Genomic DNA, 27,735 nt, shown 5'->3' on the forward strand with positions numbered 1-27,735 from the left:
GTTCTCAATTTTGGGCATTTTTATTAGTTCATGAGCAATTTTGTATCTCTTAGTTATTTAACTGTTCACTTTCAAAAAGAAAATAGGGATTAATCTCAAAGCTATGCAGCTGACTAAAGTAACCTAAACTATTAGCAGAGAGAGTCCATAGTGCTAAAATTTGTCCTTAATATTAGAGAACATTGTGTCTTGCTAATTCATGCTTTTATATAAAGCTTTCAAGTAAGAGTGCTGCATTCATTTCCATTCTCAAGGATGGTACCATATGCATGTGACATTATGCAGTCATAAAGTGGTATCCCATTGATTGTTACCATATTGTGTTTTGTCAAAGCAAGTCACAGATTCGCCTCTCCAAAATAAGAAACCTGAAAATAGTATGAGGCCAGGAGAGGAAGATGGTGGGAACCATGTGGTGATTTCTATGGCTCTCACATTAGCAAATATTTAAAACATTGCTTCCAATTTACAAGTAATTTCAATTAACTTTTTCTAGATACTTTCACTGTTAGACCAGTGCTGTATTTCATCGGTGATTAAAATGAGCCATGGAGATGGTATCACTTAGTGATTATAAATGGAATTTCTTTATGTTAGAGTATTTCCTGGCTTACTCTATTTCAGGAGAGAGATTACTGAGATAAATCTCTTTGTTAGCACCCGAGTATCTTTTCCCTCATCAGAGATCAGTGCTGTCTTTGTCAGGACTAAAATGCTTACTGGGCCTGGTGGCTGGGGTTCTGTCTCGGGAAGCTAGATGTGCCAAGGCAGGGCTGGAAGCCGCTGACTGAGAGCTCTCAGCTTGCAGCATGAAAACCTCCTGTTTGGAGCGCAGCTTCCCTAAGCCATTTAGATAAAATATATTAAACTTTTAACTGTACCCTTGAATCCTACTTATCAACATATTAGTCAAGATGGGTTTGGGGAAAGAGAGATTTTAGCATTCTGAAGTTTTTGAGGCCCTTAGAACTAGCCATAGAAAACAATTCTGCAAATTTCAGGAGACATTCCTGAGTTTTTCAAGAACAAAATAGATAAGTGAACTGTAAACCTTCCTCCTTATCACAAGGGCTAGACTTTGAAACAGAATTTTGTAACTTAATATGAAATTGAAAATTAGTTGATACTCACTGGTCTCTTCGTGTGTGTTGCACTTTCTAGTTTGAATTAGTTTGTCCTCAAATATAGGGAGAGGGAGAGAAGAAAGAAAAGTCTGGTTTCTGTGTTGGGATTTGGGTGCAATATTTAATGCAAAAGGACCTGCATTTTCTGTGAGTAACCAACTCCTTTTTAAGCACATTGATTACTCCTTCTGTCAAACAGAGGCTGAAAGCTTTGAATAAGACAGTGCAGATTCCTCTTAGCTAGCTGGCTTTTGTTTAACTGTTCCCACTTTAATACAGTGTAACAACAACAGGACAGTGTATTAAAGTACTCACTCCCATTTGTTGCTAAAACCTCTGGAAATACTAGAAATGTTGTTTTCCAACTTACCCCATATGCTCTGCTTTCTTTGCTGTAGGTGACTCCTGGGCTTGGGAGTTGAAACAGTAGGCCAGGCTATCCTTGGGTACAGCGAATTTTAGAAACACCTTTACTAGATAGAGGGTATGATAGGGTAAGCATTTGTAGAAATGAATTCTCAGTTCTGGGGCTCTTTAGGTAATAAAGTTTTGTAGGCTTGAAAAGGGTCTACTATTGGGTAATCAAAACTGCTAGTTTCATCACCAAAAGGAAATTGGGTTGTATGAATGTCTTTGAAGCTGTGCCTTCTGGATACCTAAATGCATTCTATTAAATTTCAATGTGTAAAAAGCAAGATGCCACAAACAGTTCCAGAACTGAGGTCAGGCTGCTTGTGTTCTTATGAACGGATGAGTGTTCCCACAATGTACTCAGTGCTAGCTAAAAGTAAAAAGTTAAAACCTATTTAAAATGTGGAAAAATTGCTTCCCAATATTTTTAACAGAGAGAGACTGAGAACACACAGCATTGAGTCATCAGGAAAACTGAAGATCTCCCCTGAACAACACTGGGATTTCACTGCAGAGGACTTGAAAGACCTTGGAGAAATTGGACGAGGAGCTTATGGTTCTGTCAACAAAATGGTCCACAAACCAAGTGGGCAGATAATGGCAGTTAAAGTAGGTGATGCCATGATTACTTTTGGTACTTTAATCCATTAGCTGAAATTTTGTGGTACAGCAACATCACTGCTCTGTTCTTACCTTTGTGGCAATAATGGGTGTTAAAAATTCTGTCTCTGCTTTCCTTGAGGGTGTTTTGTGTAAAGGTTGTCTTACTGGTTGTATGTTTTCTTGCTCTGAAATGTGAGTGTGTGAAGTATGTGTGTTCATTACATTTTTGCCATGATACATTAACAGGTTTTAAACTCCTGGCCCCTTCACTGCCAAGGTGAGTTCAGGCTGGGCCACTGCACCCCTGGGAGCAGGGCAGTGCTGCTCTGAGCCAGGCGGGAGCTGGAGGAAGAAGCAGCACACTGGGCTGGGCAAGGTGCGGGGCTAGGGCTAACAGCAGTCTTACTGAAGGTTTCCTGGAAACCACACACATGCTGTTGCCACTAACCTCAACCTTACTCGGTCCTGACCGGCTCGGCTTCTGTTGGTTTATTCCATCTCTACTCAGTACTGCCCTGTTCCCTGGTTTAAAAGTTGTATCTAAATGTGTACTTTGTGATAATACTGTCACCTCTGTCCTAATTGTGTTGTGCCATTTAATTTGTTCATTTACCTTCTTCCCCTAAAAAAGGCTAGAAGTGGAGATTTGGTCTAAATCATACCCAGCAAGCCTTTGTACTTGTGATGAACTGACAGTGTTCATCTTGCTCTTAATGGATTTGCATAACTGTACTTTGTTTGTTCAAATATTTAAAAAGCATTCTGTTCTGTTTAAGATGCTCAAGGCACACCAGCAATTTGGGGGTAATCTTAAAAGAAGAAACAAGATATGGCCATATTCTCACTAAACTCAAAATACCCATGAGAACAAATGACATTTCAGTTTATAACACTTAAGAGTGGCTTTGCAGATAGTCTAATTTAAACTTAACTCTGTTAAGTCTGTTAAAATGGCTTGCAGGGATGACACTGAGGAATGGGTCTGTTGCCCACAGTTTTAATGCTATCTGAGCCCTATTGCAGTAGTATCTTGAAGGTATTTGTCTCCAGTGTTAGGTGTTTCCACATTGCTGGGTCATGTCAGAATAATGCTAAATTAGTGTTGAAACATTTTATGTTTCTCTCCAGTTTCTTGGTTTCGATCATATTTTTGCAATGTGGAGAGAAAGGTGCTTTTGGTAGGAAGAAGTGTATACATTCATAAAATTTTGCACAGACCTCTAAAAATGCACATACTAGACCTCTGCTCTAGAGTGTCCATTAAAACAAAATGTGCCTCTTAGAATTTGAAATGGTTTCTTTCTTGCTACCTTGTGCTCCTGCACTGTAAGGGGAGAAAATGATTGGGTTTAGAAGCTTCTGCTGAGTATTCTGCTGTCCTTCTCACTTGTCTCTGTGTGGGCAGCAGCTTCAGGGGCTGTGGGGGAGGGGAAGCTTCATGGACAGCACAAGTTCTAAGTTCTCACACATAGGAGGGAAAAATACTTTTAAAGATTATTACTGATTTTTTCTTACGTTGTGTATACTTCATCTGTGGTGATTAGCACCATATGTTATTTAGTCATGTGGATAAACTTTAAAATGAGTAAAAGACTTTAAGGAAAAGGAAAGCACTTCATTGTGACATTTCTTGCTGACTGATTTGATCATAATTGGGATTGTATAATGGTTAATCAAGTTTTGAGAGTGAAAATGTTGTATTGTTGTCCAACACTCATATAAAATAGATACTATTATAACACCAGTGACTCTTTTGAGGGCTACATTTGCATTGCTAATATGCATCCCAAGGCTTTTGTGCTCAGAAACAGTTATGGAGCCTATACTTGTAGCTGTTAAATGTACACTTTCTAGCTGAACTATTTGTGTACTCCTTTAAGTATTTGAACACACATAGCAGCTTGGGGGCATGAGAAGATAGCAGTAAGGCATAACTCAACAGATCAGGAAATGCCTTTGGATTCCATGACTTCATTAATACTGTAAGAATAAGTCATTTTTGATCATTATGCCTTGATACTGGTTGGTGAATGACAGATGCCACGTACTTTGGAATTTTAAACATGTATTCCTTTAGAGAGACATAGTCTTTGTCACAAGTCATCATGTAGACACACAGTATGATTCTATAGAAGGGATGAGTGGGCGAGGACGAGTTAGATTTGGTATGTTGTACTTAAAGAGAGACAGCCCACAGTGAATAACTTTTCATTGTTGTTAACTGAGAAGCATTTCCTGAAATAGCCCAATGCTAGCTAGCATTTGGACATGTATTTTGGTACTGTGGAGAAGGATTGCTGTTTTGGGCATTAAGTCTACCCTACAAATTATCTTCAAAATGTACTTGGAATAGCTGGGCAAAAGTGGAATGTGAATTTCTTTTCATGTTTTGATTCCTCATTTTTACTTTTGAGAAAGCCTTTGCCCAGATTGATTTAGCTCTGTTCAAGTCATGGTTGAAAGATGTCTTCTTAGTTACCTTAAATAAGTATCTCAAAGGCTGAATTTGAAAATTGATTTAAGATATAACCAGATTCAACGAGGAACATATAAAATGTGTCCTTAGACAGTTTCTAATGTTTTTACAGACAGATGTGGACATTTTTAATCTCTAAATTTTAATTATACTCAGTGGGCAAAGACCTATTACTTGCTAGTGAATGTAAGTAATACAATTTGCCTGTCAGCCCATGCTAGGATGATTGGGCCATAGCTGTGAAGGGAGAAGTCTTTGTTGGCAGTGAGGCCTCCTAAAGTGTTGTAAAAAGAAGGCAGCTGTCATCTCTTAACTGAGTATTCCTTCATTCTTGACTTTGATCCGTATTCTCTACAAATGTCATTTATTTAATGTCCAATTACATTTTTTAAATTAAAAATTCAAGAAGAGATTAATAAAACAATCTTAATGAAATGCTCTTTCTCTCTTTCTCTCTCTTTCTCTCTCTCTCTGACACACACACACACACACACACACACACACACACACACACGCACACACACACAGTGTAGTGCTTAAATTCAGTTAAAAATATCAATTACCCCAAATTTATCATTTTTTTATGGTGGATACAAATTTGTTTGAAATATACAGCATATTCTCTATTCAAATGTTAATTCTTTTTTTTTTATTCGATATAATTTATTTACATTTCAAATGATTTCCCCTTTTCTAGCCCCCCCACTCCCCGAAAGTCCCGCAAGCCCCCTTCTCTTCCCCTGTCCTCCCACCCACCCCTTCCCACTTCCCCGTTCTGGTTTTGCTGAATACTGTTTCACTGAGTCTTTCCAGAACCAGGGGCCACTCCTCCTTTCTTCTTGTACCTCATTTGATGTGTGGACTATGTTTTGGGTATTCCAGTTTTCCAGGTTAATATCCACCTATTAGTGAGTGCATACCATGATTCACCTTTTGAGTCTGGGTTACCTCACTTAGTATGATATTCTCTAGCTCCATCCATTTGCCTAAGAATTTCATGAATTCATTGTTTCTAATGGCTGAATAGTACTCCATTGTGTAGATATACCACATTTTTTGCATCCACTCTTCTGTTGAGGGATACCTGGGTTCTTTCCAGCATCTGGCAATTACAAATAGGGCTGCTATGAACATAGTAGAACATGTATCCTTATTACATGGTGGGGAGTCTTCTGGGTATATGCCCAGGAGTGGTATAGCAGGATCTTCTGGAAGTAAGGTGCCCAGTTTTCGGAGGAACCGCCAGACTGATTTCCAGAGTGGTTGTACCAATTTGCAACCCCACCAGCAGTGGAGGAGTGTTCCTCTTTCTCCACACCCTCTCCAACACCTGCTGTCTCCTGAATTTTTAATCTTAGCCATTCTGACTGGTGTAAGATGAAATCTTAGGGTTGTTTTGATTTGCATTTCCCTAATGACTAATGAAGTTGAGCATTTTTTAAGATGCTTCTCCGCCATCCGAAGTTCTTCAGGTGAGAATTCTTTGTTTAACTCTGTACCCCATTTTTTAATAGGGTTGTTTGGTTTTCTGGAGTCTAACTTCTTGAGTTCTTTATATATATTGGATATTAGCCCTCTGTCTGATGTAGGATTGGTGAAGATCTTTTCCCAATTTGTTGGTTGCCGATTTGTCCTCTTGATGGTGTCCTTTGCCTTACAGAAACTTTGTAATTTTATGAGGTCCCATTTGTCAATTCTTGCTCTTAGAGCATACGCTATTGGTGTTCTGTTCAGAAACTTTCTCCCTGTACCGATGTCCTCAAGGGTCTTCCCCAGTTTTTTTTCTATTAGCTTCAGAGTGTCTGGCTTTATGTGGAGGTCCTTGATCCATTTGGATTTGAGCTTAGTACAAGGAGACAAGGATGGATCAATTCGCATTCTTCTGCATGCTGACCTCCAGTTGAACCAGCACCATTTGTTGAAAAGGCTATCTTTTTTCCATTGGATGTTTTCAGCCTCTTTGTCGAGGATCAAGTGGCCATAGGTGTGTGGGTTCATTTCTGGATCTTCAATCCTGTTCCATTGATCCTCCTGTCTGTCACTGTACCAATACCATGCAGTTTTTAACACTATTGCTCTGTAGTATTGCTTGAGGTCAGGGATACTGATTCCCCCAGATTTCCTTTTGTTGCTGAGAATAGTTTTAGCTATCCTGGGTTTTTTGTTGTTCCAGATGAATTTGATAATTGCTCTTTCTAGCTCTGTGAAGAATTGAGTTGGGATTTTGATGGGTATTGCATTGAATCTGTATAGTGCTTTAGGCAAAATGGCCATTTTAACTATATTGATTCTGCCGATCCATGAGCATGGGAGGTTTTCCCATTTTTTGAGGTCTTCTTCCATTTCCTTCTTCAGAGTCTTGAAGTTCTTGTCATACAGATCTTTCACATGTTTGGTAAGAGTCACCCCAAGATACTTTATACTGTTTGTGGCTATTGTGAAGGGGGTCATTTCCCTAATTTCTTTCTCAGCCTGCTTATCCTTTGAGTATAGGAAGGCCACTGATTTGCTTGAGTTGACTTTATAACCTGCCACTTTGCTGAAGTTGTTTATCAGCTGTAGGAGCTCTCTAGTGGAGTTCTTTGGGTCACTTAGGTAGACGATCATGTCGTCTGCAAATAATGATAGTTTGACTTCTTCCTTTCCAATTTGTATCCCTTTGACCTCCTTATGTTGTCTAATTGCCCGAGCTAGTACCTCAAGTACAATATTGAAAAGATAAGGAGAAAGGGGGCAGCCTTGTCTGGTCCCTGATTTCAGTGGGATTGCTTCAAGTTTCTCTCCATTTAGTTTGATGCTGGCTACCGGTTTGCTGTATATTGCTTTTACTATGTTTAGGTATGGGCCTTGAATTCCTGTTCTCTCCAAGACTTTAAGCATGAAGGGATGCTGAATTTTGTCAAATGCTTTTTCAGCATCCAATGAAATGACCATGTGGTTTTGTTCTTTGAGTTTGTTTATGTAGTGGATTGTATTGATGGATTTCCGTATATTGAACCAACCCTGCATTCCTGGGATAAAGCCTACTTGATCATGGTGGATGATCGTTTTGATGTGTTCTTGGATTCGGTTGGCAAGAATTTTATTGAGTATTTTTGCATCGATGTTCATAAGGGAAATTGGTCTGAAGTTCTCTTTCTTTGTTGGATCTTTGTGTGGCTTTGGTATCAGCGTAATTGTGGCTTCGTAGAAGGAATTGGGTAGTGTTCCTTCTGTTTCTATTTTGTGGAATAGTTTGAAGAGTATTGGTGTTAACTCTTCTTTGAAGGTCTGGTAGAATTCTGCACTGAAGCCATCTGGTCCTGTGCTTTTTTTGGTTGGAAGACTTTCTATGACTCCTTCTATTTCTTTAGGCATTATGGGACTGTTTAGATGGTCTAGTTGGTCCTGATTTAATTTTGGTATTTGGTATCTGTCAAGGAAATTGTCCATTTCCTCCAGATTCTCCAGTTGTGTTGAGTATAGGCTCTTGTAGTAGGATCTGATGATTTTTTGGATTTCCTCAGTTTCCGTTGTTATATCTCCCTTTTCATTTCTAAGTTTGTTAATTTGGATACTTTCTCTGTGCCCTTTGGTCATTCTGGCTAAGGGTTTATCTATCTTGTTGATTTTCTCAAAGAACCAGCTCCTAGTTTTGTTGATTTTTTTGTATGGTTCTCTTTGTTTCTACTTGATTGATTTCGGCCCTGAGTTTGATGATTTCCTGCCTTCTACTCCTCCTGGGCGAAATAGCTTCTTTTTGTTCCAGGGCTTTCAGGTGTGTCATTAAGCTGGTAATGTATGCTCTCTCCATTTTCTTTTTGGAGGCACTCAGGGCTATGAGTTTTCCTCTTAGCACTGCTTTCATTGTGTCCCATAGATTTGGGTATGTTGTGTTTTCATTTTCATTGTGTTCTAAAAAGTCTTTAATTTCTTTCTTTATTTCTTCCTTGACCAAGGTATCATTGAGTAGAGTATTGTTCAGTTTCCACGTGTATGTGGGCTTTCTGTTGTTTCTGTTGCTATTGAAGACCACTTTTACTCCATAGTGATCAGATAGGAGGCATGGGATTAGTTCGATCTTCTTATATTTGTTGAGGTCTGTCTTGTGACCAATTATATGGTCGATTTTGGAGAAGGTACCATGAGGTGCTGAGAAAAAGGTATATTCTTTTGTTTTAGGATAGAATGTTCTATATATATCTGTTAAATCTAATTGGTCCAAAGCTTCAATTAGTTTCATTGTGTCCCTGTTTAGTTTCTGTTTTCCTGATTGGTCCATTGAGGAAAGTGCAGTGTTGAAGTCACCCACAATTATTGTGTTAGGTGCAATGTGTGCTTTTAGTTTTAATAAAGTTTCTTTTACAAAAGAGGGTGCCCTTACATTTGGGGCATAGATGTTCAGGATTGTCAGTTCTTCTTTTTGTATTTTTCCTTTGACCAGCAAGAAGTGTCCCTCAGGGTCTCTTTTGATGACTTTAGGTTGAAAGTCAATTTTATCTGATATTAAAATGGCTACTCCAGCTTGTTTCCTGAGACCATTTGCTTGTAAAATTGTCTTCCAGCCTTTTACTCTAAGGTAGTGTTTGTCTTTGACCCTGAGGTGTGTTTCCTGTAAGCAGCAAAATGTAGGGTCCTGTTTACGTATCCATTCAGTTAGTCTGTGTCTTTTTATTGGGGCATTAAGTCCATTGATGTTAAGAGATATTAAGGAATAGTGATTGTTACTTCCTATCATCAAATGTTAATTCTTATGTTATAAAATAACATGAGAAATTCTACCTGTAGTAATAACTCTTTGTTAACATTTACCCATAGCTTTCTTTTTCCACCATTCCAGTATCTACTACTGTGTTCTCAGCTCCTGAGAAAAATGTTTTCCAGGCTCCACAAGTGAAAGTGCAGTTTCCCCACACAGTTGGCTGCCTCGCAGCTCTCACTGAGCCTTCATGACCGGAACTCCAGTATGTTGTATGGATGGGTAGTAGTCCACAGTATGGATACACAGCATTCTTTTTAATCTATTTCTTAGAAATTAGACATGCAAGTTGTTTTTGTCTATGGATGTTATGAATAGCACTTCAGTGGATTTTGACGTTAATGGCCTCAATGGCAGGGTAGTCACAGATTGAAACAAACATGAAGTCACTGTCCTCTAAGAAAAGTTGGTTTCTCTGCATAGCTGTCCACAAGAGTTGGTTGTAGTAGGTAAATCTCAAGGTTTGGATTCAGTCTCTTAGGATTAGGTTTCTTAAGTAAGGTTAGAGAAATTGATGTCTGGGAGAAACACCTAAAGCCATCAGGATGTAGGCAATCAGAATCAGAAGATAAGGCATATCCTGGGATTTGGGAGGAGATGATAAAGAGCAAATTAAGTGTCATACAGTAACTCAGACCGACACTTGTATATGGAACCAGCACCACTTCTACTATGAGAAGGGAGACAGGCATGAGCAGTCCAGCTAAGTCTTTCTACAGTAAGTGCTGTATGCCCAGAGAGGGTGGAGATTATGATGGTAGTTCAGCCACCATCTTGAGGAGCCACCAGCTTGAGGAGCCACCAGTTTGAGGAGCTTCCTGGGCTAGTCAGGAAAATGGCCCACTTGTTTAGGTTGGATGCTTGTACCAGACTGTCAGTGGTATAATAGTGATTTTCTTTTTATTGCTGATTTGCCTGATATATCTCAGTTTTTTCCTATCCTCAACTCTGCTCCTTTGCTTTTTCTATTTTATTAGTTTAACTATTTTTAATTCAGGACTGGGCACTTGATCTCTGATATTTGGATGTTGACCTCAGTGTTCTTGAACTAGAACCTATATGCTCAGTGGAAAGTACAAGGTTTCCTACAGCTCAGCCCTTCCCTACCATCTGCTGGTTAGGTAGGTCTGCCCTTGGTGCAAATGGTACAGGTGTGGTATGTATAACTTTTCCAGGGATATATAAACATTTACCCTAAGTAGAGCACTAATGACAGACCAAAGAAAGGCTCCTACCCAGGGTTAGAGAAGTAGATTAGAGAACAAGGTGAGAGATTGCTTAGGGGAGTAGGAGAACTTGGTGAGTTGTGAAAAGCCCCACCCCAGCACTTAGGGAGGCTGTATCTCTGGTATTCTCTAAATACCCTTTCAGGCAGTTCAGCCTGCTGGGGGAGAATAGTTGTTACTGTTTGTATATCCCCTAGGGCTATGTGAGTCTTCTACTTTTCAGGAGTTTGCTGGGTCTTTGCATTTCATTTGTTTTCTGCATCTTAACCTTCCTCCTCTCTTTGGGTTGGAAATATTTAAGTTTGAAGGAAATCAATACACAGTGCTCCACCTTTTCTTCTGCCTCAATGTTTCTGCTTTCTGTTAACAGCACCGTGCTCTCTGCAGAAGGGGTAATTGATATATCTCATTATTTTCTTCCATCTACCACTGAAGATTAGGCAACTGTGCTACAGCAACAGTTATCTACTCTCAGGAGCTTGACTGGCTATGAATCTGCACTAAACACTGCCCATTGCAAGAAATAAATTTCTCTTCATGAGTCACCTAGGCTGACAACAGCAGTAACCTGTGGTTGTAAATACAAATGTTGTAAAGACAATTTGACAGGCACATCAGATCTATTTAACAAAACAAGTCTTGTTTTTCCCCTCTCATTGGGGTCTATCACCTCCCTGGTCAGGTGTTTTTGCCATAGGCTATAGTAGCAGATACATGTTCCCTCTCCAGCAAAGGCAGGGCCTTAAATCCAGTCAGAAGGCAGTTGGTTGTACCCTGTAGAATGGAGTCTTATACCAGTCAGCACTTCTTCCCTGACATATTGCTAGTCTAGGTCACAGGCTCCATAACCCAGCAGCACTGTTAGTGACAGTTAGCTCCAAGCAACCTACGTAGTACCTTCCCGTTTCACAGAAGTAAGCCAGTGGGGAAAGGACTTCATTGCAGGCTTAGTCTGATTCCTTCATGTCTGAGGCTAAAGCAATGGTGTCATCAGCATAGTTCTAGTTCTGGCATGCAACCAGTAGCAGTGGCAGTAGCTTTTATGGCTTGCAGGGCTCAGGGCCTCTCTGACCAATAACTGATAAAAAGGAAGCCCAACTCCAACACTGATTTTTCAACCAACAACTTTATGGTTCCTGAGAGTGCCATTTGCCACTCAATAGGGTGCTTTCATTTAAACTCCTTAACTACACTCTTTACTGTTCTTTCAGATGCTTTTAAGACCCTTGAGGGTTCCCATTCTATAAATGAACCATTTTACAGAAGGTAGAAAGGATCCCTGAAAGCCTGCTATCTATTCTAAGCAAATACCAGTTTCTTGGATGGCTAAGAGTATTTAAAAGAAAGAAATATTATCCCAGGTCCAGAGCAGCATGAAAAGATCTCATCACATGTCTCAGTTTTTTCCTTAGGAGAGTGTGTTGGGCAGGTAAGAAGATGGCTCAACAGGAAAGGCCCCTACTACCAACCTGATGACCTTAGTTCATTCCTCTGACTTGTGTACACCCCCAACACATACACACAGAGCAAATGCAATATAGAAGTATAGAATAAAGAAAATATAAAAACCATAAGTAACCAATGTTGGGTACAGCGGTGTAGAGGAAGCACCACCCCCTTTGGCACTCTGATCCAGTCCTTGTCTGAGTCATCCATCTACTGACCCACCATGGGCTACTGTGCTTTACTTTATCCCTGATGGTCTCTGTGGGATCATCTTGCTCCAGTTGACCTGGCTTAATCCCAGGGGGAGCAAGCCACATTTGTGTCTGTGACTGGAGCTGGTGCTTCAGTGTGGACAGGCTCTGGGTGGCCCTTGCTTTTTCATCAGCCACATCTGGCTGCTCAAACAGTGCCAAGCCAGGAAAACAGTATTCACTCCCAGAGCTGCGTGATTTTTCCTAGGTAGAAGAGAATATTTTATTTACCCCAGATAAGACTCCAGAGGCAGACCAGAGAAACAGTTCCACTCAAGTGTAGCTCTGAGTTCTGTAGTACTGCTCACAGGGAGCATAGGTGAGGGATTACTTGTAGAAGTTTTGGTGACTCCGAGGCATCCATATTACTGAAAGCCCACCTCAGTGGGTGATGACTCAGGAACTCTCCATTCCTTGAGCTCCCTGCACAACTTGTGTGTGACAGAACCAGCAGGAACCTCCTCTCTGGCTCTTTGTTATACTGTTTGTATAGCCCAAGGGTGGGAGTGTGGAGGTGGGGGCACTTATACAGTTTATGGGCCTCTGGAGCTTCCTGAGTCTTTAAGTTTATCCTTGTGATTCTTCCTCCTTCCTCCACAGAGAATCCTTAATATGGGAAGTCAGGGATAGTAAAAGTACACTTTGACTTGCTTTTCCGACACTCTGGCAACTGCCAACACTTCTGTTAGAAGATCCCTCAGTGAACGGTTTTGGTGGATGTTGATAGTAATCACTAAGGGAGAGTGTTTATTTTAGTGTTTATATTTATGCCTTACATAATTTCCTCCGAAAGCCTTAATGGGATAGTGACAGAAGTGACTTTGGTGGAAAAGTTCCCTTTTGATATCATCTAATGCTTTGTTAAGCAATTAAAAGACCATAGTGATGACATTTGATTATTTAAATCTGGATGAGATACAGAAGCCATGGCTGTGTTGCTTGATTTGAGAAAGATCTTTATTATCTTGTGGTCTCATTTTATTGGTCAGATCATGTAGCTAAATTAAGAAATTCGTGAATACCTTAGGGGTGTATTTCCTATGCATAGGACAAATGGAGACTGCCCAAGAGTGGGGATTCCACAGGTCAGACAGAACTGTCCCAGTCAGGCCTTTGAATGAAATCTGTGCTGTCTTTGTTGTAGCTCCAAATCTTAGTACTTTGCAGAGTGTGAGTTCCTTTTTGTAAAAGTTTTACAAGAAACTCAGTAAATAAAATAGATAAATCAGTAGAAGTTAGAAGAGGCTGAGAATATACTAAAGTAGCAGGATGTGTTTAAGCATGCCTGGAGTCCTGGGTTCAGTCTTCAGCATGAAACAAACATAAATAAAACAAAACGAGGGAAGGGGTTAGGACAAGGGGAAAAAAGTGCTAACTCTTATCTACCAGTTTTGGTAGAATTGCCTGAGAATACCAGTTCAAAGGCAGAATTAGAGTTGGAGTAAGGTAGTTTGGAAATGCTTGTTATAGGTAAATTTTAACCAGCCCATTGTGTGTTTCAGATCATACTTCAATCTAGTTTCTAAAACTGACCATTGCTTAGTAGACCTATCTGAATTGTGGTACTGATTATATCCCAACATGCATAGCTATTTGGATAAATATTAGGCTTATCATAGCTCTCCCTCCTTAGGCACATCTGAACCAAAATTTGATAATTCCTAACTACTTTCCTGTCTTAAGCATTTATCCATGATTATCCTGTAGGTTTGGATCATTGTCTCTTTTAATGTCATAGGTACAAGAATAATGACATGGTCTTCACACCCTAGAAACTTTAGTGCTGATCAACATTGTGCTGTCTGAATGTCCATGAGGTGCTTAGCAAAAAGGACGAAGCCCTTTATCAAGACTTATCAAGCTTGTTCCATTACACTATCCTTTACTATGGTGGGAGACAACATATTCTCCCAAGTTCTCAGTGTGCAACCACAATATGTAAGAAGAATCAGACCCTTGTGTCTTCAGTGAAAAAAATGGCAAGTACCAAAATTAGCTTCTTAATTTGGTGGAAATAAACCTAAACGTTTATAAATTGATTTCATTTATAAAATAACTTTAGTAAGTTTTCAGCTAAAATTCACATTCTTGTGAAGTTAGTAACTGCAAGTACCCTCACAATAATTTCATACTCAATAGATACCATTTATTACTTTTGGATATGAAAACAAATGTTATATCTTTGATCTACATTTCACGCTCATTTCGATATCTCACCTTCTCTGTTTTTTGGATGACATCTGTTCTTGTTGATCATGGCACTATGAGATGTCTTGGGAATTTAAGTATGTAATCTATGTAGAGAGTTGAGCAGCTAAAGATACACTTGTTCAGCAGAAATCTGAGTCAATGGAAGACAGAAAATAAAAATTCTTAAGGTTTTTTTTTTTTTTTTTTTTTTTTTTTTTTTTTTTTTTTTGTGGTCCAGCAGAAGGTTGTATGGAGTAATGGGGCTCTAACAGGTAGAACAGGGTGCCGGGCATCTGCTTTTCTATTTTCTTCACAGACAATTCATTTAGCAGCAGATATTTAGTAAGCAATGGTGTGGTACAGTATAGTAGTAGTTTTGATACATGTTAACTACAAGGACGAGGCACATTTCCCTCCCTCCTTCCCTGTCCTCCTTTCTTCTCTGATCCTCTGAGCTTTCTTCTCTCCTTTTCTCTGTTTCTCTTTCTCTCTTCCCTCCCTCTCTATTTTCTCCCTCTCTCTTTTCTCCCTCCCTCCCTGAATTCTTCCCTCCCTTCTTTCTTTGCTCCCTCCTTCCCTGTGGAGTGTTTCCCTGCAATATATTTGCTTATGTAATAACTGGTTTTAGAATTTTTGGGTAGTGTCAACCCAAAAGGTAAAACAGTTATCACTGGAATTTTTTATTTTTGTCATGGGCGTAGGGTTTTTGTTGTTGTTGTTGTTGTTTTGTTTTTTGTTTTTAGTCCTCACACAAACTTGAATTTGGCAGTTGTTTAACTATGGAATGCACATGTTTTGATAACATGGCAATAGATGCTTTTGTAGAGGAATGAGCCACATAAAGAGGAAATGGCTTCTCCTCTTCTGCATTTGATTGGCAGTACATTGAAAATGACATTTTGCTTGTTAATGGGCAGTGGGTTGTTTGAATCCTCTATCAGTTTGCTTTAATTGGGCCCTGGGATAACTTGAAAAGCTTATGTACTGATTACTTAAGCAGTTACTGAGCCTATCGCTTGCTGAACTTTCTTGTCTGTACCTCCATTTCTGATTAGGAAACCTGCTTCCTTTACATTGGAATACCTCTGAAAGATGGACCTGTGCCTCAAGTGTGATGTCTAATTTACCCTAATATCTTTCTGTATTATCCTCTGTACCCTTGGTCACATGAGGACTTAGGACTTGTCTGTGAGGAGGGGGCTGTGACCTTCCCATTCCTGAGCTCCTTTATTTTAGCCTCTCTATATACATTTTCTCCATTTCAAGACAAAGTGACAGCACTGATAGCTGTGTTACATGTTTGTTCTCCTTGCTGTTTTCAAGTCTGTGGAAGAGCTGCTTACTGAAGTCGATGCTTGATCTCCTCAGCTCTTAATTCTGGTATGTTTGTTGACTCATATCCTTCTTGCCTGCAGTGTTCTAATTCAAGAACTGACATGTCTCATGCACCCTGTGGAGCCACAGTTTCTAATCAATAGCAAACACAGCTTGCCATCTTTTGGGTGTTTGTTTGTTTTTAACACTAGGTTATCTTTAGAATATGCGATAACCCAGCTTCCCTCTCTCCAGACAGGAATGGAATCAGGAACCAGAGGCCACTGCACACACATGCATCTTCTAAGAGATAGAACCTGTCATTCTGCCTCACCTTTGCACATAGCTTAATGTGGTAGGAAGAAAAACTGGGTTGATCTGTTGAGACCAAGTAGTTGTCCACCAGACAAAGAGGGTCAGAGCATGTCATTTAGGTAGGCTCTGGCTGGCCTCTTGAAATGCAGAGATTTTGGAGAATCCTGATTTGGCTCTAAGCAACAGTCTTAGTCAGAGTTATGGCAAGAACCATCTTGCATTTATTTAGCACTTAGCAAAATGCTTCCTGCTAACCCTGTGTAAAGACAGGCTTTGTCTTACTGTTTATTGGTGTGGGAAGACACCATGACCATGACAACTTTTGTAAGAGAAGGAAGGCATTTAATTAAGGGCTTCCCTACCTTTTCAGAGGGTCCATTATTTTCCGTGGATGCCTGCATGGCTGCCATGGCAGGCACAGTGCTGGAGTAGTTGAGAGTTACTGCTGATCTGCAGATAGAGACACTGGGCCTGGTGTAGACTTTTAAAACCTCAACGCCCACCCGCAGTGAAATGCGTCCTCCAACAGGGTTACACCTCCTTTTCAAAGAGTATTCTCCCTGTGACTAGGCAATCAAATGTATGAGCCCAGGAGGCCATTCCTATTCAAACTACCACAGGCCCATCAGAGGAAAGAAAGTTCCTGTGAGCCATTCTTCATTTTCCCTACATATCCATCCTTAGCCACAGTCAACCTTCCTTCCTACTTTCTTTGTCACATACATGTCATCCTTACCTCCTAATAAGGATTGATTTATCTTCCTGCTCCTCCTCCTTTGTACTCTGGTTCTTTGTCCTCAACCCTGGAAATAAATGTAGACAAGAAAAGTGGAGGATGGGATTGGGCACATTTATGACTCCATCAGGTCATATTGTACCAATATGAAGGGGTCACCTTAGTTTCCTCTGGATTGTGTGCTACTTATGTCCATCCTGTTGCTTCTCTGCCTCCAGTCCTAGCCCCTCCTGTGACTGTTGTTTATGAGCTCCTCCAACTCCTTTCCATGATAGCATGTATCTTAATTTACTTGAGAATTCTCATACTATTTGTTTTGTTGGTAGCCATTCATTTCTCATGAGTGCTAAATGTGTGGGAGGTGTAGGGCAGGTTTAGAAAAGCATTGATGCATTGTGGGAAAAGCCACCTCAGAGGTCCAAGTGAAAACTTAGAGGACAGCTGCTATTCTAACGTTTGTATCATTGTTCAATATCAGTGAAAAGGATTGCATTTGTACTTTATTTAAATCTAGGTTGGAGAAACACAAGGCACCGAGGGCTGCATATGTGGCTTAGTGGTAGAGCAACTAGCCAGCCACATCAGAAGAACCTTCCCCTCCCTTACAGTCAGGCCTTAATGCCAGTCACGGAAAACAGAAGTGCAAAGATGAAGCAATGCTCACCATGCTCAGAATTTGAAACAAGGAACTTATGCATGGTTTCTGAGAAATGTTCATTTATTTACATCTTAAATTTAAGCTGAGTAAGAGTGGCCAGACCACTCAAGGCCTGGGTTCTCCATCATTAACCACCACCAAAAAATCCTCAAGGCATTCTGCATGAGACCATGAGTTAGGGTTAAATTAATTAGTAACTCCTAGCTCCTGCACTATATTAGAAAAGATAGTAAACTTCCAACAGCTTCTTAGGAATTGGGCCAAATTTTTCCTGAAATTTTATCATAAATGAACTTCTTTAATCATGAGATGACTTTTCAAAGTGTTTCATGGAGATATTTCATCCTACTCTTTAAGTTCAAAAAAAAAAAGAAGAAGAAAAGATAAAGGCTTGTGTTGGCCAGTCTACTATCTGTCTTATTCAGCTTAAATTTAAGATGTAAATAAATGATCATTTCTTAGAAACCGTGCATGAGTTCCTTGGTTCAACTTCTGAGTGTGTGAGCATTGCTTCATCTTCAGAGTTCTGTTTTTCTGTGACTGGGATTAGAACTGACTAACTGGTGGGAAGGAAAGGTTCTTCCTGATGCCTGATGTACTTACTCAGCTTTATGGCAGTTCTACTTCCTTAGGATTAACCCACCTTGGCCTCACTTGTTGCAAATGGTAGAAACTTTTCCCAGGCTACTGTTCTGATTTCCCATAAATAAGTGTCCAGTAGCAACTGTGTTACTACTAGATTTATACACTCATCATCCTTAGATATTCTCTAACTTGAGTTATTAATCAAGAACTAAGAGTCATTAACTTGAATGTGCTGTTAATGTAGGTTTATATTTGTAGTTAGCTCTCCTTTGGGAAGACTGGGTTAGTTAGGTGTTCATTGAGGTAAATGTTACAACTCAACCCCCAGAACTTTACTGTAGTTACTGAGCAATGCTTTCTCAGTTCACATCATTCAGGTGGAATCCTGGCAGCTGGCTGCTCACCTCTACCCACAGTACTTGAACAAAGGGAGTAGGGAAGGAGGCATGAGTCTAGTGCAGAGTGTCCCGCATAGCAGTGTCATGCTGACCTGAAGCCATCCAGCAGCTGTGTTCCTTTATGCACAGAAGTGAACTGAGAATGGGGTTGCAATGAGCAGATTCTCCTGCCAAAGCTTAGAGCCCAGGAACTGTCTTTCATTCTGGACAGGAACAATGCTGCCAGAAAGTTTAGCTGGGCCCCTATGCCAGGGAGTGGCATGTTTTCTTTCCTTAGTGATGGCAGAGTTTGGAAATCTGTTTCAGAAGTCAAACATGGATGTGAACTGTTGTGGTTTTTACTGTAATGTCCTTTCTTTAGACTTGGACAAACTTTATAAAAATAAAAATTATGAAATCAATTTAAAATCATGGTTTCTATTCACGTGTGTTAGTATTTACCAGTATAGACATATAGATAGAAAAATGATAGAAAATTAATAATTAAAAAAACTTGAATAGTAAGAATTCATAAACTACTACATAGACATCTTTCTCAACCAAAGGGTAGTTTGAGATTTCTCTTCTTTTACTTATCTTCTCTTTGTTTTAAATTTAGATATGTGGAAAAATAAAATTCTTTTTAAAAATCATGTTGACTCTTTTTATAATCTCACAACCAATTTGTATTATTAAAATAGAGATAAATATTCATTCAAGTAATTACTGATTATTAATTATTAATTAAAATTATCTCTGCTATATTTTGAACATATGCAAATTACTTATCTCCTTACTTAGACTTTTAACAAATATCCTTTTGGAGCAAGATAATAATGTTGATTTAGAAGCAAAGTCATTCATATCAAACTGTGAAAATATGGACATAAGAGTGAAAGAAAGAAAAGGTTCTCACCTCTGCAGGAACTAATTGTCTTTTCTGCTTCCCATTCTTTTATTTTCTATGACTGTGGTATTCAGTGTAACATTTTAAATTAAAGTCAAGACATTTCATTTGGTATGAAACACTGTAGATAGCAAGGTATGCATTCTAAGAAAATACATTTTCGAAATATATATTTGAAGAATATGGGATTGATGCCTGGTGCAGTGTCAAACATAAAACTGAGAGAACCCACTTCTGTTCTTTAACTGCCTGTTCTCGTGTCACATGGAATACTCTTTTGTATCTCTGCCTCTGGCTTCTCTTCTGTAAAATGGGCTCAAGAATTTAATTGACTGCCTTCACTCCTTGCAAGAACATTGAGGACAGATACCTCGAAGTCTTGGAGGACAAAATGCTACCTTGTGTATTTTTTGATACTAACTTACCTTGTAAGTATGTGCTTTGTGTTGTGTACAGTGACATAGTGTGACATTGTGAACTTTTTTTATGAGAATAAGAGTTCTTTGCATGCTTTAATGTTAAGCTGTATTTCCATTATTAATGTCTTATGTTTTCTGAACTTGATTCTGTTCTATCTTACTAGTGCAGTGGGGAATGTTCATTTGAAATATATATATTTTACAGTGTTTTGGTTGGGAGGTGGAGTATAGATGTTTTCTGACAGAAATGTGCAGAGTTGTACAGTTTGGTTAAGACCCTGTCCCAGATCTGTAGTATACAGAGGACTGTCTTTTCAGCTTAGGAGTAGACAAAAGGAACCCTCTGTGTCTCCATTTTAGGATTTCCCCCAGGTTATGCTGACCTGCATGCAGAACCATGAATAGAAAGTGGGGAAAACTTCCTGTTTTCAACATAGAGGAAGTTCAGTGAAGGAAGAGCAGTTGGGATTTGAAAGCTTGTATTTTCTTCTGTATACTCTCCATCCCGGTCCTCACTTTTCCTGCCCTAGACTGTTTCCCATCGCAGTCTAGTGAATGAAGATGCTAGGTAGTCAAGAAGGTTGTTATTGTATTGGATGCTAGAGCCTATATAATTCTGAGATGATGGTTAAATATATATTTGCGTGAAGCCTACAGTTATTCATGTGAAAACTTCTATACTCTGATTTTCTTTGTATTTGCATGTGGACATAATTCTCAGAACCAAAGAGCATTATTGTGTAAGCCTCATCACCATCAGTGAATGTGTGACCCAGAGTCCTGTGCCCTTTAGAGAATTCCTGAGTGCTTTTTTGTTAAATGTTCTGTGACCAACCTTACAGTTATAAAGTATAAGGAAACATGATAATTTTGCAGCCTGCTTAATATTTTGAGGTTTGGTAATTTTCAGTACTATGGTAAAGGTTTTACTCCAGTTTTAAAAACTATTCTTTCATTCTTTTCCAGAGAATTCGGTCAACTGTGGATGAAAAAGAACAAAAACAACTTCTAATGGATTTGGATGTAGTAATGCGGAGTAGTGATTGCCCATACATTGTTCAGTTCTATGGTGCACTCTTCAGAGAGGTACGGGGAAACCACTTGGGTTTTAGCTGATAAATGCATATCTAATTGGGATGAGTAAAAAGGGGGTAGGATTAATTCTACTCTTTAGCATAGTGCCACACAGTCATTAACAATGAAGTTGCCTCTCGTTATAGTACAAACTATCCTCATAAACCATAGGTTCTTTCTGCTTAGGATTGTTTTGGAATTCCACTGCAGTTTAGACTTAAAGCTTCTTATATTAAAGGATGATTAACATCTCTCTATCTATATGTAAATATTTCTGTGTTTTTGTGGTTGCTACTTTTGACTGCCATTTTTTTTTTCCTTCCTGTTTTCTGTTAAGGATGTGGCACATCTGTGTGTCAGTACATTTTAACTAAATAGATGCTGTCACTTCCCCCTTGCCTTTGCTCCCACTAGCCTCCTTTATGTGTATGTGTCAATACAGTTTGTTCTCTTTTTGCCCCACCCACCTGTCCTTCCCTCATTCCCTTCCTTCTTCTGACTGATCACCTTCCATTTTCTAAAGGTTCCCCTTTCTGCTCTCCTGTCAGTATTTCATTACATCGTCCTGTTCACTTCACTCCACCCCTTCCTTCAGACCTCTTTCTCTTCTCTCAGTTCTTTTTCAACTTCTTGTGTGTGTATGTGTGTGTGTGTGTGTGTGTGTGTGTGTGTGTCTGTGTCTGTCTGTTTGTCTGTCTGTCTGTCTTCTACATGTGGCAGAAAATTTGTGACGTTTGTCATTCTAAATCTGGCTCATTTTGCTTCATATGATTTTCCAGTTTCATCCACTTTCCTGCATAGGCTGTGATTTCATTCTCTACAAAAGAAATCCTTTTGTCTTTGTACCATAATTTTAAAAATCCATTCATCTGTTAGTAGGCTTCAAAGCTGGTTCTGTGCTTTGACTGTGAGTAGTGCAACAAAGATGTAAATGTGCTAGTAGCTCTGATAGACTGGTTTAGATCTTGAGGCGTATACCTAAGAGCAGTTATGGCTGGAACATATGCTACTTCTACGGTTTGTGTGTTTGAGGGGCCTGCATACTGCTGCCAACAGTTTATAAGGGCTGCTCGCTGTCAGCATCACCATCAGCATTTGTTTTCTTGATGACAGCCATTTTGACAAGGCTTCAACTTTGAGATACAACTTCAAAGCAGTTTGAATTTGTATTTTTTTTGATAACTACATGTTTTGAAAACTCTTTTTCAAATGTTTCTTGGGCATTTATATTTCTTCCTTTGAGAACTGTCTGTTTATTAACTTACTTATTGATTGGTTGACTGCTTTTTATTTTGTTGTTAGAGTTTAAATTTTTTGAAATTCTTTATAGATTTTAGATAGTAATCCCTTGTCAGTTACATCAACCACCAAGAGAGATTACCCCCATTCTAGAGGTAGTCTCTGCTCTGTTCATAGATTGCTTTGACATGTAGAACCTTTCTAGTTTCATGTAATCCCATTTGTCAGTTCTTAGAATTGCTTACATGCTGCTGGAGTCCTTGTTTAAAAAAGCTTTTCCTGCACCTCCGCTTGGAATATTCTGCTTGTTTTCCTTAGCAGTTACAAGTCTTAGATTAAGGTCCTTGTTCTGTTCTGTATTGTAGTGTTTGCTTTTTGTTGTTCAGGGTGGAAGATGTGGAAGAAGAAAAGTTTTCTTTTACATCGAATATAGTTTATTGGCACAATTTGTTGAAGAGGCTTCTTTTGTAATTACATTTTTAACACATTTGTCAAAGATTTGATGGCTTTAGCTTTCTGGATTTATTTCCAGGTCCTGTCTTGTAGACCATTAGTGTCTGTGCAGTACCATTATTTTTGTCCTTGTGACTTTGTGGTATAGTTTTAGGTCAGGTATTAGGATGCCTCTAGCATTGTTCTGCCTAGTATTGCTTAATATTCATCTGTTTGTTAACTTTTTGTTTGTTTGTCTTGCATTTATTACTAGTTTTATATGAAATTCCAGTGAAATTTTTAGATGGAGACTGTCTTAGTTAGGGTTACTATTATACAACACCATGACCAAAAGCAACTTCAGAAGCAATGGGTTCATTTCATACAACAGTTAATCATCAAAAGCAGTGAGGGCAGGAACTCAAGCAGGACAGGAACCTGGAGGTAAAGGAGGCAGGCCATGTAGATGAGAGTGGGCAGGTTTGCTTCCTATGGTGATGCTAAGCCTGCTCTTTTATAGAACCCAGGACCGTTAGCATAGTCTTTGCTTTCCCCCATAAACCATTTATTAAGAAAATGCCCTACAGGTTTGTCAATCTTTAGAAGAATTGAGACTTCCCTCCTCTCTGATGACTCTAGCATGTGTCAAGATGACAAAGCTAGCCAGAACAGGGATTGTGCTGAGCCTGTTTTGCTTTGGGTCATGCATATCTAATTTTCACAATGTTACTTCTGCCAGTTCATGTGCTTGAGAGGTCTTTCTACCTCCTGGTATATTCTTCAGTTTCTTCCAGGCTTTAAAGTTTATCCTTTTGATTAGGGTTATTCATAGGTATTTTATTATTTACTTTTAGAAACTGTGATGAATGAGGTTTTGTTTTTTGTTTTGTTACACCTTTTTTTTTTCTGGGCAAGTTTATTGCTAGTATATGGTATGTGTGTAGAATACAAAATGCAGTTTATGTCTTAGTTACTTTTCTATTGCTGTGAAAAGACACCATGACCAAGGCAACTTACAGAAGAGAGAGTTTTGGGCACCTTATAGTTTCTGAGGTTAGAGTTCATGATCATTCTGATAGGGAACCTGTAACATGCAGGTAGGTGTGAGCATGGTGCTGGAGGGTGAGAGCTTACATCCTTATCAGCATGCAGCAGGTAGTGAGAGCTAATTGGGAATGGCATGGGCTTTTCAAACCTCAAAGCCCACACCCAGTGACACATCTCCTCTAACAAGGTCATACCTCCCAATCCTTGCCAAATAATTCTACCACCTGGGAACCAAGTAGTCAAATATATGGCCATGGAAATCACTCTCATTCTAACAACAGAAGCTACTTTACTGTCTTTATCATATCTAGGGTTTTCTAGGATCTTTTAAAAATAGAATCATGTCAGCTAGGCATTATGGTGTATACCTTTAATCCCAGGGCTTGAGAGGCAGAGGCAGGATGCTTTTTGTGAGTTTGGGACCAAGCTGATCTACAAATTTAGTTCTAGGACAGCCAGGGCTAGGACAGCCAAGAGAGAAACTCTTGGGGGATTATGTCCTCTTGTTCTGTTTCTTTTAATATTCTTTCTTTTCTCTCATTGTTCTAGCTTAGACTTTCAGCATACATCAAAGGAGAGTAAGCAACCTTCTTTCTTTTCTGATGTTAAGGGAAATGCAACCAGTTCCTCTTAATTCACAATAATTTTGACTAAAGGTCTGCCATCTATTGACTGTATGTTTGTCATATATTAACTATAGGTTTGTCATATATGCCCTGTGTTGTACCCAGCTATGTTGCTTCTGAACTTAGTTTCTTTTGGGCTTTCATCTTGAAGGAATGATGCACTTGTCAAAATGTTGTTTACATCTGTTGAGATGATCATGTAATTCTCCCCTTGAGTCTGATTTATATGCTATATTTTATTATATGAGGTGGCTTGAATGATAAATGTCCCTCATAAGCTCAGGCATTTGATACTTGGTCCCTAGTTCCAGTTGGCAACATTGTTTAGAGAGTTTTAGGAGGTAGGGCCTTTCTAAAGCCATTATTGAAAGGGCTTAAAAAGGGAGAGTATAGGGGGTTAAGGGAGTATGGCTAGGCGGCATGGGGGAAGGTGTCCAGGCGGGCCCTTGCCTGGGCACCTCTGTCCCTGAGGGACCACACACACACACACACACACACACACACACACACACAGGCATAGTATAGAATAGAGTTTATTCAGAGTACGGGATGGGAGTCAGTGGGAGAGAGAGAGAGAGAGAGAGAGAGAGAGAGAGAGAGAGAGAGAGAGAGAGAGAGAGAGGAGAGAGAGAGAGAGAGAGAGAATAGAGTGAGTGGAGTGGAGGCCGGCCATGACCACGTGGAGGGGGGAAGAGCCCCAGGGGCAGAGAGGTGAGAATGTGGGAGAGCGGAGAGCAAAGAGAGAGAGAGGAGGAGCAAGTAGCCCCTCTTATAGTGGACCAGATCTCTGGGGCGGGGCATACCTGGCTATTGCCAGGTAGGTGTGGGATGGAGCTTAGACAAAACCCCAACATCCCCAGTATTTGTTAATTAATAAAAGAAAAAGAGAAAAGAAAAGAAGTGACAGTGGATATGGCAAAGCACGAATAGGGTCGTTGTTGAGATCTGGCTGCTTCATGCTGACATTGGGGCGGCATGTCTCTGGGGAACCTAGAGAAAAGGGGTATGGGGGGGTGATTGTCCAGTCTCAGGAAGACTGGCTGCTTCTTTGCTGTCCAGGATTTGTAGAGTCACTTGAGGATAGGTCAGGAGAACAGGTCCAGTAGAAGCTGTCTGCGTCTGGAGAAGCTGAGAGGAGATTGGAGCATCTGAAGGTTGCTTCTCTGGAGCTGTCCTGGATATTGCAAGGGCCTGGACTTAACAAGATGTTGGAACACATTAGTATAGGTAGGGAATAAGAGTAAGTACATTTGGGAGAAAGGAAAATTTTCTTAAGATGTACAATTGAAACCCAGAGGAATCCCACCCTTTGGAAAGGTAGTAAAGTGGGAACTTGGGCAAATGTACTTATCTGGATGGAGCCTACTTGGTCCATGAGCAGTAGATTTGGGTAGGTTTCCTGTAGCTAACAAGTTTATTAAAGAGATAACAACATGAGTTAACCACATGAACAGTCTTTAAGATGAGCCTTTGTGGCTCAGAAGGAATAGAATTGAAGGTTGGGACAATGACAGAGCAAGAAGAGGAAATATGAAGCATTTAATGGAAACAGAGTTTAGGTAAGGAGATAACTGTCTAGCTGTCAATGTAGTAAGAAGTCTGAGGAATAAACAATAACTTAGCAGTTATATTATTAAAGAATGACAAATTCCAGTAGTCAGCAGTTCTTTGTGGTCTCTGGTCTCCATGGCGGCTTTGGCTGTCAGTCTGGTTTTCAAGCACAGAAGATGCACGGCTTTTCTCTGTGGAATGGATACCCATGACATGAGAAATGGCTTACCTTTGTTAAGCTAAGTCATTTGACTCAGGTATCAGGTTTTGTCCACTGCACTCTTTCAGGCAGCATCCTGTGGTGGTGTCCATCTTTCTTCTGAGACCTCCTGGGAGAAGCTGTCAGGCCTTTGGGAATTCTGTCTGTCTTAAATCTAATAACAAACTTCTGACAAGATTGAGCGTAAGGTAGGAGAGCAATAGTTAAAGAGAGACTAGGAATGGAAATCTTAAGTAGCTTTGGTAGGTTGCATAGGTAGAGGAAAGTATATTGCCTTGGTTAGTAAAGATGCTAGGATCAGAGTAAGAAAGCTGGCAGCAATGGATTAAATTGTGGTGACAGAAAATGAGTTTGTCTAGGCAGATTTAGGCTCGTTAACATCAACTTGAGCACGCAGGCTATAGGAGCAAATGAGTTAAGGGTGTGGGAACACAGAATAGGTGAGGTTCAGATTCTTTATCGTTTACCAGACTGTTAATTTTAAAAATATACAGTCGAAGATGAGTAGCGCCCACTGGGTAGGGGAGGGAGTTGTTGACTACAAACTCAGCGTCCTAAAGAGTACAGTAACAACTAAAAGGCAGCTAAGCCAAAGAGCCCAGACCATCATGAGGGCCTTTAGGAGCTGAGGCTTTGAAATATGGAGGAAGTGTCCCGCCTGGACCAGGATTTTGTGTATGACTGTAAAAGCCAACGCGAGGGGGGAATTCAGGATCACTTCCGGATTACACCCGAGGGTGGGCCTAGATGTCCTAAGCAGGAGTGTGGGCTAGGCATGAGAGGAAACCTTTCGTTCCAAAAGAGGTTGGCCAGACTTCATTTGAAAGCTAAGGGTTATTTACTATTATGGTTAGTGTTTATTTAAATTTCTAATCTGGTAGAGGGAAGAACCTGACAGGTAGCACACATACTTGTGGAAGCCAGTGTAATTGGCTGTCATGTTGAACATTTTGAACCACTTGACTGTGGGACTCGGTTCCCCAACTTTGCTTCTCCTGCCTGTGCGTGGCTGCAAGACCAGTCATCACCTGCTGTATTAACAGTAGAGGACATTGAGAGTGGTGGCAGGGAGACCCTGCAGTGAAGGAGAAGGAGTACAGGGTGGTAGGGAGACGGTGCAGTGAAGGGGAGGGAGGACAGGGTGGCAGGGAGAAGCGGTAGAGCTGTGAGAGAATCGGGTACTAGAATTGATGGAGTATCTCAGCAGCCAGTGTGGAGCTGGGCGTGGGCTGTGGCTAGGCTTCTGCAGGTAATGGCCCTAGAAATCTGTGCTGTAGCCAGTGGAGTGGGACCTTATGGTGGTGGGGGGTGGGGCACAGCAACGGGAAAGGAGTGCAGGCTTGCTGTGGCTGAGAGTGGTGGACTCTGAGAGCGGAGGTAGTGGGACCACATGGCATCGCTCAGCAGGGATTGAGGATGGAGCATAGCTGATTCTGAGAGCCTGGAGATATCGCGCCATGGGTAACAGTTGTGCTGCAAACCTGCGGCCGGCGGCTCTGATGGTAGAAGCTGTCAGCAAGAAAAGCTGTAGCAGGGAAGGTTAGTGATCCACAGGTACAGGGTGGTACTTCCTGCCAGCAGCGGAAGTCGGAAGTCAGGTAGCCAGCAGTGGCTGGGAAGTAGCTTGTTTCGTATCTTAGCAACGGGGCGGGAGGGGGAGCTGCTGCGGCTGCTGCGGTGGTGGTAGCAGCTTCAGCAGCAGTTCTGGCGAGGGAGGGGGTCTGGCTCGGGCTGTGAGGGCGTCGACAGCTGACGCTCTGGCAACCGGAG

The 27,735-nt window shown here is 40.4% G+C and overlaps 1 protein-coding gene across 4 annotated transcripts in view; it reads left to right on the forward strand.

Moving 5' to 3' along the window:
- Map2k4 (mitogen-activated protein kinase kinase 4) overlaps nucleotides 1–27,735 on the forward strand; it is a 111,460-nt gene that overhangs the window by 62,061 nt on the left and 21,664 nt on the right. For 3 of the 4 annotated variants that reach the window (XM_052194822.1, XM_052194823.1, XM_052194824.1), the window contains 2 exons: nucleotides 1,970–2,144; nucleotides 20,743–20,862. In XM_052194822.1, the coding sequence (XP_052050782.1) occupies nucleotides 1,970–2,144; nucleotides 20,743–20,862 (295 nt within the window). The remainder of the gene's footprint in view (nucleotides 1–1,969; nucleotides 2,145–20,742; nucleotides 20,863–27,735) is intronic. The other variant, XM_052194825.1, reaches the window with a different exon arrangement.

This window comes from Apodemus sylvaticus, chromosome 10 (assembly GCF_947179515.1).
Source record: "Apodemus sylvaticus chromosome 10, mApoSyl1.1, whole genome shotgun sequence".
Taxonomy (NCBI): domain Eukaryota; kingdom Metazoa; phylum Chordata; class Mammalia; order Rodentia; family Muridae; genus Apodemus; species Apodemus sylvaticus.